Below are 13,913 nucleotides of genomic sequence, written 5' to 3' on the forward strand. Positions count from 1 at the left end.
ACTGCACAGCACAGCACAGCACAGCACCACTCACGGCACCACGCTTCTCTGGAGCGAGAGCACTGCGCGCACAGAGAACGCGGGGACGGACAAAGTCCCGTTTTTGTTTATTTTTAGAAAAGCTGCCGTGTACCCCCCAATACCATCGCTGGTAAAGGGGTGGACTTATTTTGTGTTCGTTGTTATTATTCTTATTATTATTAAAGTCCACAGACTGTTTTGGGAGAAAAGGATTGTGTGGACTGGATTTATTTACTGCACCACTGCACCTGATCACACTTGGTGTCAAGAAGAGGGATTATAAATGGACCCAACCGCATTGGCAGCGCTGTTGGAGGCGCAGGAGCGGAGGCATCAGGAATCATTGACGGCCATGATGGAAAGGATGCATGGCTTGTTCCTGGAGGCCAATCGGGGGAGGGAACCGGTGGTTCAACCAGCAGTACCCCTACCAAGGGTAAGGGTAGTGAAGATGTCGCTGGAGGATGACCCTGAGGCTTACTTAGTTGCCTTTGAAAGGCAGGCAACAGCAGCTCAGTGGCCTCGGGAGTGGTGGGCTACCCAGTTGGGCCCCAATTTGATCGGAGAGGCCCAGGCAGCCTACCAAGCCTTGACACATGAGCAAGCCCTGGTGTACGACCAGGTGAAGCAGGCCATTCTCCAGCGGCTGGACATCACAGAGGAGACACACCGCCGCCGGTTCCGGGAGTACCAGCGCCCCCCAGGACTGCGACCCCGCGTGGTGGCCCAGCAACTAGTGGATCATGTGACCCGGTGGCTCTGCCCCGGCACCAACGATGCAGAAAAGATCACCGAGCTGATTGCCATAGAGCAGTTTGTGAAGGTGCTGGGGCCGGACACCCAGAACTGGGTCACCAGGCATCGACCCACCACGCTAGAGGCAGCAGTCCGATTGGCTGAGGGGTATGAGGATGCCTTGGCATCAGCTCCCGTGGTCGTTACCCCCGCTCCTCCCTCCAACCGACCCCGGACAGGACCGACTCCGAGGGCAGGACCCCCACAGCACTTCACCCCCTCCCCCCACGGGGCTACTTCTCATCGGCACCCCACGGGCGGCCTTCCTCCACCCCAATGGAGGGTGAGGTCGACCCCCAGCGGGGTGAGAGCAGAGAACCCCTCCCCACTGCCGAACCGGCAGCGGGACATACAAGCTCCGTGGGCGCCCTTTCACCCCACGTGTTACCGGTGCCATGAGGTCGGCCACCTTGCGCGGAATTGTCCGGCGGCGATGGAATGTGGTGCGGCCTCCCATTACCTACCAACAGCACCAGGTAAGTCCAGGGGTAATGATTGGGAGGGGCCTTGCATTGTTGATGTACGGGTTGGTGATGTGAGTACCCACGCGTTAGTGGACTCAGGATGTGGGCAGACTTTAATTGAAGAAGCTCTGTTGGCGGGGGTACCTTGGTGGTCACGCGGGGTCGTGGTCATTTCCTGTATTCACGGGGATAACAAGGACTACCCCCTCACTAAATTAGATGTGACGATTGGATGTCATACCCACCTCGTAATCGTGGCAGTGGCTGCAAAGTTGCCATATCCAGTTATTTTAGGTCGAGACTGGCCATATTTTGAAACAATGATTAATAAAACGGTAACGCCAGTCTCCGGTAAGACCATGGGAGCAGCGGGGGAAACTATTGGGAAAATATTCCCGCTGCAAGCTGATTTGTTCTATTCCCGATTTCGCCCGAAAAAACAAAAAAAGAGCGAAGGGTCGAAAAATGGGAAGGAATGTCAATAAGACAAGGCTGGGGTTTGGTGGGGGAAACTTCAGAGTCTGTTAAATGTAAGGGAAAGGGGATTGGGACTCAGTGTGACCTGCGGGGGCAGGTTACTGGGGCCCCCAGTGCTGAAGCTACTGTAGCTCCGCTCGATATCCCGAAGTTCTGGGACCGAGATGTGGACCTAGCGTTGGAACAAAAGAATGAGCCTTCGCTGGCACACATCTGGGGGCAGGTTCGGTCTATCGAGGGGAAGGATGTAGAGGATAACCGGCCGCTTACATATCCTCACCACATTATTGTCGGGCATTTGCTGTATAGGGTATCCCAAGCCACGAGCACAAGCCAGATTGTAACACAATTACTCGTTCCTCAGTCTTTTCAACTCGAGATCATGCGGTTGGCTCACGATGTCCCATGTTCAGGCCATTTAGGTAGCGATAAGACTCGGGAACGAATATTGGCTCGATTTTATTGGATGGGAGTCTATAGTGAGGTGACGCGATATGTAGCGGGGTGTCCGGAATGCCAGCAAGTAGCGCCGGGGCGGGTTCGCCCGGCCCCGCTGGTCCCACTGCCCCTGATCTCAGTTCCCTTTGAACGCATTGCTATGGACATAGTGGGTCCCTTGAGCCAGTCTGACTCTGGATACACGCACATTTTGGTAGTGGTGGACTACGCGACCAGATATCCAGAGGCAGTACCATTGAGATCTACTAGTGCCGCAGCAGTTGCTCGAGAGTTAGTACAGATTATAACGAGAGTAGGGATTCCAAAAGAAATCCTCACTGATCACGGAACGAACTTCATGTCACAGTGTTTGAAAGAATTGTATAAATTGTTGCAAATTAAGTCCATTCGAACCTCTGTTTATCACCCGCAGACGGACGGTTTGGTGGAACGTTTTAATCAGACTTTAAAACAGATGCTGAAGCGGTTTGTCACCCAAGAGCAGAAACATTGGGCTAAACTCCTCCCCTACCTGATGTTTGCAGTGAGAGAGGTGCCTCAGAGTTCGACCGGGTTCTCTCCCTTTGAGCTGCTGTATGGGAGGCAACCACGGGGCATTCTGGATCTTGTGAAAGAAGGGTGGGAGGAGCAAACAAAAACTTCCAAAAACATAGTCAAATACGTAATCCTGTTAAGAGACCGCCTGGAATTGGTTGGTCGTTTGGCACAAGAAAACCTAAAACTAGCTCAGCATCGCCAAGAGCAGCAGTACAACAAACAAGCAAGAATTCGGACTTTTCGGCCAGGTGATAAAGTACTGCTGCTACTTCCTTCATCAGAGTCTAAGTTGTATGCTAAATGGCAGGGGCCATATGAGGTGATACGGGGAATTGGTAATGTGAATTATGAAATTAGACAACCCAATCGCCGAAATAAGACAGAAATTTATCACATTAACTTGCTAAAACCCTGGAATGAAAGGGAGGCCCTGTTTATAGCTGGTGACAGTTTAGAAGAGGATTTTGGTCCCACTGTCAATCCATTAGCTGCAACTAACATTCCGATGGGAGAACAGTTACTTCCGGATCAGAAACGTGAGCTCTTCCAGTTGGTGGAAAGGTTTAGTGATGTTTTTTCTGATTTGCCCGGCAGGACTAATGTTATTTCTCATGCTATTATTACTCCGCCAGGTGTCAGGGTCCGAGAGAGACCGTACCGGATCCCGGAGAGTCGCAGGGGTCCCGTTCACGAGGAGGTGGAGGATATGCTCAGGCTTGGAGTCATTGAGCCTTCCCGGAGTGAGTGGTGCAGTCCTATCGTGATGGTGGGCAAAAAGGACGGCTCCACTCGGTTCTGTGTGGATTTCCGGAAGGTCAATGCCATCTCTAAGTTTGGTGCGTATCCAATGCCCCGAGTGGACGAGCTCCTCGACCGACTGGGTAAGGCGCGGTTAATTTCGACTTTGGATCTGACGAAGGGGTACTGGCAGATTCCACTCACTCAGAGCTCAAAAGAGAAAACTGCTTTCTCTAGCCCAGATGGCTTGTTCCATTTCCAGACCATGCCCTTCGGGTTGCATGGAGCTCCCGCCACCTTTCAGAGACTGATGGACCAGGTCTTAGCTCCTCATCATCAGTACGCAGCCGCATACATTGATGATGTAGTGATTTTTAGCTCCACCTGGAAGGAGCATATTATTAGGCTTTCAGCCGTCCTACAGTCTCTAAGGGGGGCTGGGCTAACAGCCAAGCTGGGCAAGTGTGCATTTGGCAAACAGGAGACCCAGTATCTTGGCTATATTATGGGTAATGGCCGGGTAAAGCCTATTGCCTCCAAAGTCCAGGCGCTGGTGGAGACGGCGATCCCGAGAACCAAGTCACAGGTGAGATCACTACTGGGGTTAGCCGGCTATTATCGCCGTTTTATCCCCGAGTATGCCACCATAGTCAACCCCCTGGTCGATCTCACCCGAAAGGCTGCTCCAAAATTAGTTAAATGGACAGGGCAGTGTCAGGAAGCATTTGATATGATTAAGAAGCGACTCTGTCAAGCTCCCGCTCTGATTTCACCAGATTTCAGCAAAGAGTTCATCCTTCAGACTGATGCCTCCCACATTGGTCTGGGGGCGGTCCTGTCCCAACAAGTTGACGGAGTGGAACACCCTATCATTTATTTGAGCAAAAAAATGGCTCCTAGGGAAATTAACTACTCCGTCATTGAGAAGGAGTGTTTAGCCATCAAATGGGCTACTCATGCTCTTCGCTATTACTTGTTGGGGCGTTCTTTCTCGCTTGTCACTGATCATGCTCCTTTAAGGTGGTTACACACGATGAAGGACAATAACGCTCGGATAACTCGGTGGTATCTGGCGCTGCAACCCTTCCACTATACAGTGAAACATCGTGCGGGTAAGGAGCATCAAAATGCAGATTTTTTTTCAAGGGAGGGGGGACCATTGGGGAATGTAGTGTTGGCCGAGTGTTCCTTCGGCATCACTCTGAGGGGTGAGATATGTGATGGAGAGAGAAAGGATCGATGCTGCAAATCTCCCTCCCGATTAGAAAGGGCGCTGTGTAAGGGGGAAGGTAAGCTGCCTCCTAGATCTGCCACCTCGGTGGTAGGTGGAAACCGGAAGGTGACCATATTAGGAGGGGCGCGTAGCTGCAAGTACTCAGGACGATTCCATTGCAGTCAGCTGCGGGGCAGCCCTCTATTGGAGAAATCATGGCGACGCGTGGGCTGCAGGGAGGAGTTTGCTGGGTACAAAGGGGAAGCAGCTATGTCAAAACCTCCCCTTGCGCTGAGAATGAAATGCAAACGGCCGGAGCCTGTATTGTTTTTATGATTTTGGATTACGTGTGTTTTATGTTGCAGAGGAGGAGTGAGCCGCGGACCGGCGATTTATAAAGAGCACGTCCTTGCACTGCACAGCACAGCACAGCACAGCACCACTCACGGCACCACGCTTCTCTGGAGCGAGAGCACTGCACGCACAGAGAACGCGGGGACGGACAAAGTCCCGTTTTTGTTTATTTTTAGAAAAGCTGCCGTGTACCCCCCAATACCATCGCTGGTAAAGGGGTGGACTTATTTTGTGTTCGTTGTTATTATTTTTATTATTATTAAAGTCCACAGACTGTTTTGGGAGAAAAGGATTGTGTGGACTGGATTTATTTACTGCACCACTGCACCTGATCACAACCTCACACCAAACTTTGTCTAAACCTGGCTGTGAGAGGGTAGTGGGTGGAGCTTGAGGGAAGGACCAGAAATGACAGCACACAGGAGCCGGAAATGACGTTTAGTCCTTGGAGCCCTGTACCATCAATGGTATCGGGGCAGGATTTTATTTTAACAAACAATGAAAATAGAACAGTCCAGTATTGCAAAATAGAAACAAGAAAACCACCTGGAATACCAGCAATGGTAAACCCAGGTTTCAAATAAAAAGAGTAAACAAAAACGTTGCGGTTACAAAAACAGCAACAAAGGAAACACTGGGTTTCTCCGTGCTACTGCAGTGGGTTTCCTCTCACCGCCTCTTGGCTCCCTTCCATGGATTACTGGCTTGTCCTGGGTTTTCCTCACTGCGGTAATCCACCAAAGTTTCCCAAAGTTTTAAGTTTCTGTGAATTACAGCAGTTTGATAAAAACAAAACAACAAAGCACAGCGTGTGTTTTCAGTTCAGGACAGGGAGCTGAATGGCAAAACCATACTTCTTAAATACTGCCAGCCCCACCCCTGCAATCAGCACGCTGCCTCACGTCAGCCAATCGACGAGAACAGCACAGCTGATTGCAATGATGGGACCTGACGGCCGCATGGTTCCACCTTGGGCCCAGATGGCCGCCTGACCCGGAACTTCCTGTCCGGTCAGAGTTCAGCCTCCTGAGCCAATCACGGTCAACCCTACACAGCGCTGCCGGTGGTCGGGAGGGCAAATTACGACAGGGATTCCTTTCAATCCTGTCACACAGGCACACACACACAGAGACAAAAAAACAAGTTGCAGTGAGTATATGAAGTTAATAGCATTGGAAACAGTGAGGGAAACTATCAAGAAGACAATAAATGAAACAGAAAGAAGGACAAGCGTGTAAACCGAATAAATTAAATGAATTCAAAATAATTCTCCTGAGTGGCACATCCAGTGAAGGCACTCGCGCGAGTGCAGGATGTGTCCTATAGCCTGACTATAGCTGGGAGTTCCGACTATGGCCGGGAGTTCGCAGGAGGTGGTGCACAATTGGCCGAGTGCCGCACAGGTGGGAGGGTTTAAGTCGACTGGGTAATCCTTGTCTCACCAGTGTGCACCAGTGACTCCTGTGGTGGTCGGGCCCCTGTGAGTTGCCTGTGTTGTAGCCGGAACTGTATTTCCTCCGACACGACAAGTCAGGTTGGCTTCCCTGTCGGCTTGCAGAGTGGAAGAAAGTGGGCAGCCTGACAGCACACATTTCGGAGGATGCGTGCGCTTGTCTTCGCGTCTCCTGAGTTACTGGGGGGGTCGCAGCAGTGAGACAGGATCGTAAAATAATTGGGAATTTCTAAATTCGGGAGAAAATGGGGTAAAATAATTAGTGATTCCAAATTTAAAAATAAATAAATAAATACTTGGATGCACTGTGGAAGTTACTGACACAAGGCCATTTACATTACAATAATAACACTATGTAACACAATTTTAGTTCCTGGGTAGTAAGTGTTATTTCCTAATTGCTTATGCCTCAAAAGTATAGAAAATGGCTATTATTCCCCACAAACTTTGCTTTTGTGACCAGGACAGTGATATTTTGAAATGTACCTATTTCCAATGAGAAAACGGGCGAATTTGTGTCTTTTCGTTCACATAAAGTCAGAAAAAAACAACATATGAATCCAAATTAACATGTATTTATACTAAAGTAATACAAAAATGACTACAAAAGATTTAGAAGTGAGTAGTTTTTCGAGATTTACGATTATACTGTAAATCACTTTCACGAATCAGCCCCCAAATGTAGTCTCCCATCATGTTCTCGTTATACTGTCCTTGGTAGCGGCGTTCAAAGTCCAGTATATCCTGGTGGAAGCGCTCGCCTTGCTCCTCCAAGTACGCTCCCATGTTCTCCTTGAATTTATCAAGATGAACATCAAGGATATGGACTTTGAGGGACATCCTACAGCCCATTGTGCTGTAGTTCTTCACCAGAGTCTCAACCAGCTCCACATAGTTTTCGGCCTTGTGATTGCCCAGGAAGCCCCGAACCACTGCGACAAAGCTGTTCCAAGCCACTTTCTCCTTACTAGCGAGCTTCTTGGGGAATTCATTGCACTCCAGGATCTTCTTTATCTGTGGTCCGACGAAGACACCGGCTTTGACCTTTGCCTCAGACAGCTTAGGGAAGAAGTCTTGAAGGTACTTGAAGGCTTCCGACTCCTTATCTAGAGCTCTGACAAATTGTTTCATAAGGCCCAATTTGAGGTGCAGTGGTGGCATCAGCACCTTCCGGGGGTCCACCAGTGGCTCCCACTTGACGTTGTTCCTCCCCACAGAGAACTCGGTCCGCTGTGGCCAGTCCCGCCTGTGGTAGTGCGCCTTGGTGTCCCTGCTGTCCCAAAGGCAAAGATAGCAGGGAAACTTGGTAAAACCGCCTTGGAGACCCATCAGGAATGCCACCATTTTGAAGTCTCCTATGACCTTGATGCCATCTCAGAAAAATGCAGATATGTATCCACTTAGGCAGCTGGAACTAAACTGAACTGGTGGGCTTAAGGCCCCTGTATTTATACTGCTATTTATATTACTGGAAAGTTCTAGAAAGTTCTAGAAGTTACTCCAAGTTTACTCAGCACTGAATCTATCTGGAATGTTCTGGAAAATAGGTAAATTTCAAAATATCACTGTCCTGGTCACAAAAGCAAAGTTTGTGGGGAATAATAGCCATTTTCTATACTTAGACTATACTTAGGCCTTAGACTTGTGACAAGAGATAAAATGTCCCTATTGTATCAGTTTGAAAGCCTCTTATTGGCTGAACATGTCAGCAGACAGCAAAAGCAAGCCTCGATTTCCTTGACGGAAATGGGCGAGACTGGGGAGATTGATTGACACTTTGTGCTTGCACAGTTTAATAAAAATGTGTTTAAATAAACTACACAGCTTAACTAAAGTAATTATGCATAAATTGAACAAGCATAAATTGAATTTCAATCTGAGGGAAGTGTTTTTTGTTTATTTGATGAGTTTGTTTTGTTTATTTGTTTTCATTATATTATTTACTTTTTGTCACTTTCACCTCTCATATATATGTGCGAGCGCTGCACAAGAGCATATATGAGTGAGCGCAGATTTCTGCAATTTTGCACAGATGTGCAGTTATGCCCATCGGAATCTATGATGTGAACTACGCAGATCTGTGCAGAACTGCAGAAATTGGTGCAATACAAGAACGCACCCAATGTGTTTGTGTTTGCAGCCACCAGGCCTACAGAAGAAGGGGGAAGTCATTCGGCAAACCTGTGGCTGATATGGTCAGCCTGATGAGCCACAGGTGCACTGTGCTCATAAAAGCTCTCTCTCTCCCCACAGTAGTTTTGCTCAGTCAGAAGAGAAGGGTGAGCAGCAGGAGAGAAAAGGGACTGGAGAAATCAACTGACAACCAAAGAAGCATAAAGAGAAAACTGTGTCATTGCTTTTCCCCATCGAGTACTTTATTTTAGTTTGTTGTTTTGTCTTTGTTATTTTAGTTTTATTTTCTAGCCTGTGTAAAGAAATCTTGAACACCTGATTTATATGCTCTTATTACTCTCTATAGTCTTTATCTATATCTATATTTAATCAATATTGTAGGGAAAACCTATATATTAATTTAATTTCTTCAATAAAAGCTGGACAAAGGAAACAGAGAGGGACATTCCTTTGCCACAACAGTACATTCTAGCATGAAAATTCAATTCTTTTAGCCTGTCTAGATACGACATGCCTTTTAAACCCGGGATAATTCTGGTTGTTCTTCTGTGCACTCTTTCTAGAGCAGCAATATCCTTTTTGTAACAAGGTGACCAGAACTGAACACAATATTCTAGGTGAGGTCTTACTAATGCATTGTAAAGTTTTAACATTATTTCCCTTGATTTAAATTCAAGCTTGATGCTAAGTGCTCTGTAGATAGTAATCTGTGGATATCCTGAGCTGGCCTGGGTGTGATAACAGTTGTCACACCCAAGCAGGGTCGACTCCACTTAACATGATTTCCATTACACGAGAGTAGATGTTAAAACTTCATGCTGATTTGAACTCGGCTCTCGCCAAGATAAGCATCAACTAAGACGTAGCTTTACAGTAAACTAATGTAATCCATCTGTGTCTCCATCCATTTGCGTTTCCTTCCATATGATGGGAACACGTTACACGTGGGGTCTCAGTCACGCCTGTGATTTCCAGCAGACCAATCGAGATTGTGGGCGGACTTCCTATTTATTTTGGCGCGAAGTTCAAACCTGTGCTTCCCCTCTGAACCAAGAATTAAATTCTTGTGAAATACAACAAAGAGCTCACCATCTTTAATCTGTGAACATTGCGGAATACCTTTCGTAGTCTTTGACACACAAGATCATATTTACAAACTTTGACCTTGCTGAGGGAAGACCGCTTGCAAGACCTGAACATCTAAGAAATACTAGTAAGAACTTTTTTTTCAAAGTGTCCAGCTGATGACCCGGTCTGACCAACTGAATAGAAATGAGCTGTGAAAGAATATGCATTCATTTATGAGCTTGAGATAAACTTTGTAACCATTGTAAAAGTAAATTCTGGGAGCCATGCTTAAGGAAGAGTAGTGCAGTGTTAATGTAGTGTTTGGAGTGCGTGAAATGTATTATTGTTGTGTGTGTGTATGCATGTAATTGTAAACCAATTACTGTGTGAGTGAAGGCAAACACCATTAGACGCTTAGTATTTACTAGAACGACAAATTCTATAAACATACTATTAACAATTTCCTTAAGAAATAGCCAGACGTAATAGTGTTGTCTGCCTTCGTTCTGATAAATAAATGAGACTGATTAAAATGAGATTCTGTTATTAACACACATTGATAAATAGATTGATAATACTAATCAAATTAGTGATCACATCATTAACCTGATTAGTAAACACAGCAATACGTTGAAACAGGGATTATTGTGTATACAGTATGTGTTGTATAACCTGATCTCAGTCACCAAACTGATTTTGTTGTTGAAATATATATATAACCGATTGTGTTGTTGCAATATATAATTACATAGATTTTTCCTTTCTGGAACCTAGAGACTACACGTTTTCTTTTATTCACTTTAATAAATCTGTCTTTAATTTCACCAAAAGACGTGAGTGTGTGCATTATTTCAATAACGTGGGTTCTACATGATTTCCCAAACTCCAGTAAGGTTTATTAATCCGTAAATTGACATTATATGAATGTTAGCTACCTATAAAAGCTACAATACATACTCATTTCCAAATCATAATTAACATACATATATCCTTGTGACAAAGTGGCCATTAGTAGCAGGTGTATAGAAGATGCAGTGCGGATGCAGTAATCCCAAGAACAAACAGACAACAAAGTACAGGTGAAATGGTTGTTTTAATGATTGTAAATCCAATGGTCTGATGACCAGCCAGGGAATAATAATGAGCTGGCAATACACAAAAATGTATTGCACAGAAATGAAAAGGGTTGCTGTCCTGTAAACAATAAGCACAGTACTAAACAGACACAATTAGACACACACACGATCACAGGTCCAAAGTGAGTGCTCTCAGCGCTTGTGGTGAAGTACAATATATTACGTGCTATAGCAGTGAAACAAGTGCTGATAACAATGTTAATCGTGACTAGTGCAGTGTTGATCTGGTTTTGTGCTGGCCCTTGGCGACAGCTCCGGATTTGTGTTTAGCCGTCTAGCGCTATATAACAAAAACACAGACAGTTACTAAACAGACAAAACAAACAAAACACTCACAAACTCTTTTCTTTTTACTGTGGGAAATCTCCCGGTCCTTCCAGTTCCTCATCTCTCTGAAACCCAAGCGAAGGAAAAGATTTACAGTTCTCTGGCCCCTTTATGCGATCATGTATGACCCCTTGGTAAACAATTGCAGCTGACTCTATGGCCTGCAGCTGCTACCTCGTTTACCTTCCGGGTCAATATGTTCCTGCAATGGAGTCTTGCCTTCTTCCAGGCTGACTGAACTGTCAGGCCAACCCGTCCAAAGCCTTTCCCTTTCGCTACTTAGCGCCCTTACAGGTCGGGAAGGAGATTTACAACCAGAACTCATTACATTTCTGTCACAACCCTCTATATATCCTTGTGACAAAGACTGAATGATTCTTGGTGTTAGATCTCCCTCCCGACCTGTGAGGGTGCTGTGTAAAGAGAACAGCGGAGCTACGGTACCCAAACTCAATGACCCGGAAGAAAAACAGCGTGGCATCCATGGATTGGAGGAGCGGATGTGCTCGTTAACCCAGGGGTCATGGTGGAGGGTATATAAGGGGTCCTAGTATAAGTGATCTGTTCCTTGGAAATGGTTAGATACAACCTACAAGGAGCCTGTGTTATTTGCTGAAAACCATTAGTTGTGTCTTGTGTTTGTTAGTGTTTGTTGTAACTGTTTGTCTGTCTTACACTAGAACATAAGAAAGTTTACAAATGAAATGAGGCCATTTGGCCCATTTTGCTCGTTTGGTTGTTTGTAGCTTATTGGTCCCAGAATCTCATCAAGAAGCTTCTTGAAGGATCCCAGGGTGTCAACTTCAACAACATTACTGGAGAGTTGGTTTCAGACCCTCACAATTCTCTGTGTAAAAAAGTGCCTCCTATTTTCTGTTCTGAATGCCCCTTTATCTAATCTCCATTTGTGACCCCTGGTCCTTGTTTCTTTTTTCAGGTCAAAAAAGTCCCCAAGGTTGAAATTGCCTTTTAAACCCGGGATAATTCTGGTTGCTCTTCTTTGCACTCTTTCTAGAGTAGCAATATCGTTTTTGTAACGAGGTGACCAGAACTGAACACAATATTCTAGATGAGGTCTTACTAATGCATTGTAAAGTTTTAACTTTACTTCCCTTGATTAAACTCAACACTTCTCACAATATATCCGAGCATCTTGTTGGCCTTTTTTTATAGCTTCCCAATATTGTCTAGATGAAGACATTTCTGAGTCAACATAAACTCCTAGGTCTTTTTCATAGTTCCCTTCTTCAATTTCAGTATCTCTCATATGATATTTATAATGCACATTTTTATTGCCTGCATGCAATACTTTACCTTACACTTTTCTCTATTAAATGTCATTTGCCATGTGTCTGCCCAGTTCTGAATGCTGTCTAGATCATTTTGAATGACCTTTGCTGCTGCAACAGTGTTTGCCACTATGTGTCGTCTGCAAATTTGACAAGTTTGCTTACTATACCAGAATCTAAATCATTAATGTAGATTAGGAATAGCAGAGGACCTAATACTGATCCCTGTGGTACACCACTGGTTACCTCACTCCATTTTGAGTTTTCTCCTCTAATCAGTACTTTCTGTTTTCTACCTGTTAACCACTCCCTAATCCATGTGCATGCATTTCCTTGAATCCCTACTGCGTTCAGTTTGAGAATTAATCTTTTATGCAGGACTTTGTCAAAAGCTTTCTGGAAATCTAAATAAACCATGTTGTATGATTTGCAATTATCCATTGTCAATGTTACATCCTCAAAAAAGTCAAGCAGGTTAGTTAGACACAATCTCCCTTTCCTAAAACCATGCTGACTGTCTCCCAGGATATTGTTACCATATAGGTAATTTTCCATTTTAGATCTTATTATAGATTTCATAAGTTTACATATAATAGAAGTCAGGCTTATTGGTCTGTAGTTACCTGGTTTGGTTTTGTCTCCCTTTTTGTGGATCGGTATTACGTTTGCAATTTTTCAGTCTGTCGGTACAACCCCTGTGTCAAGAGACTGTTGCATGATCTTGGTTAGCGGCTTGTAAATAACTTCTTTCATTTCTTTGAGTACTATTGGGAGGATCTTATCCGGCCCAGGGGATTTGTTTATTTTAAGAGCTCCTAGTCCCTTTAACACTTCTGCCTCTGTTATGCTAAAGTTATTTAAAATTGGATAGGAACAGGTCGACATGTGGGGCATGTTCTCCGAGTCCTCCTTTGTAAAAACCTGTGAAAAGTAATCATTTAATATATTTGCTATTTTTTTTCTTAATCTGATTTTGCCATTTGTGTCTCTTAGACATTTAACCTCCTCTTTGAATGTTCTCTTGCTGTTATAATATTGGAAAAACATTTTGGAATTGGTTTTAGCCCCCTTAGCAATATTGATTTCTATCTCTCTCTTGGCCTTTCTAACTTCCTTTTTGACTTTGCAGTTCCAAGTACTCTTTCCGTGTACTTTGTTTTTGGTCCCTTTTTAAACGCTCTGTAAAGTGCCTTGTGACAGGATTGACCGAGGTTTGAGACTCAGAGACAGTATAAAGTTCAAAAATAAAGCTTTTTAATAAACAAAAATACAAAATAAATAGGCACAAGGGCCAAACAAAAAGGTTTTAAACATAAAATAAACACAAAGCAAAAAGCAAAACTTACAAAAATAAAGATTTCCAGGCTGGGCGTTGCCTTCACTGGATTACCAAACTTACACAAACAGCACACACAAAAACACTCTTGCTTCTCCTTCTAGAACTCTCCT

At 44.9% G+C, this 13,913-nt stretch overlaps 1 protein-coding gene across 1 annotated transcript in view; it reads left to right on the plus strand.

Moving 5' to 3' along the window:
* The first annotated feature begins 932 nt into the window (after positions 1-932).
* LOC131737606 (leucine-rich repeat and calponin homology domain-containing protein 1-like) overlaps positions 933-13,913 on the plus strand; it is a 40,682-nt gene continuing 27,701 nt past the window's right edge. Inside the window, 1 exon segment of the mRNA XM_059027853.1 lies at positions 933-1,099. Within this exon segment, the coding sequence (XP_058883836.1) occupies positions 933-1,099 (167 nt within the window).

This window comes from Acipenser ruthenus, chromosome 7, assembly GCF_902713425.1.
Source record: "Acipenser ruthenus chromosome 7, fAciRut3.2 maternal haplotype, whole genome shotgun sequence".
Taxonomy (NCBI): domain Eukaryota; kingdom Metazoa; phylum Chordata; class Actinopteri; order Acipenseriformes; family Acipenseridae; genus Acipenser; species Acipenser ruthenus.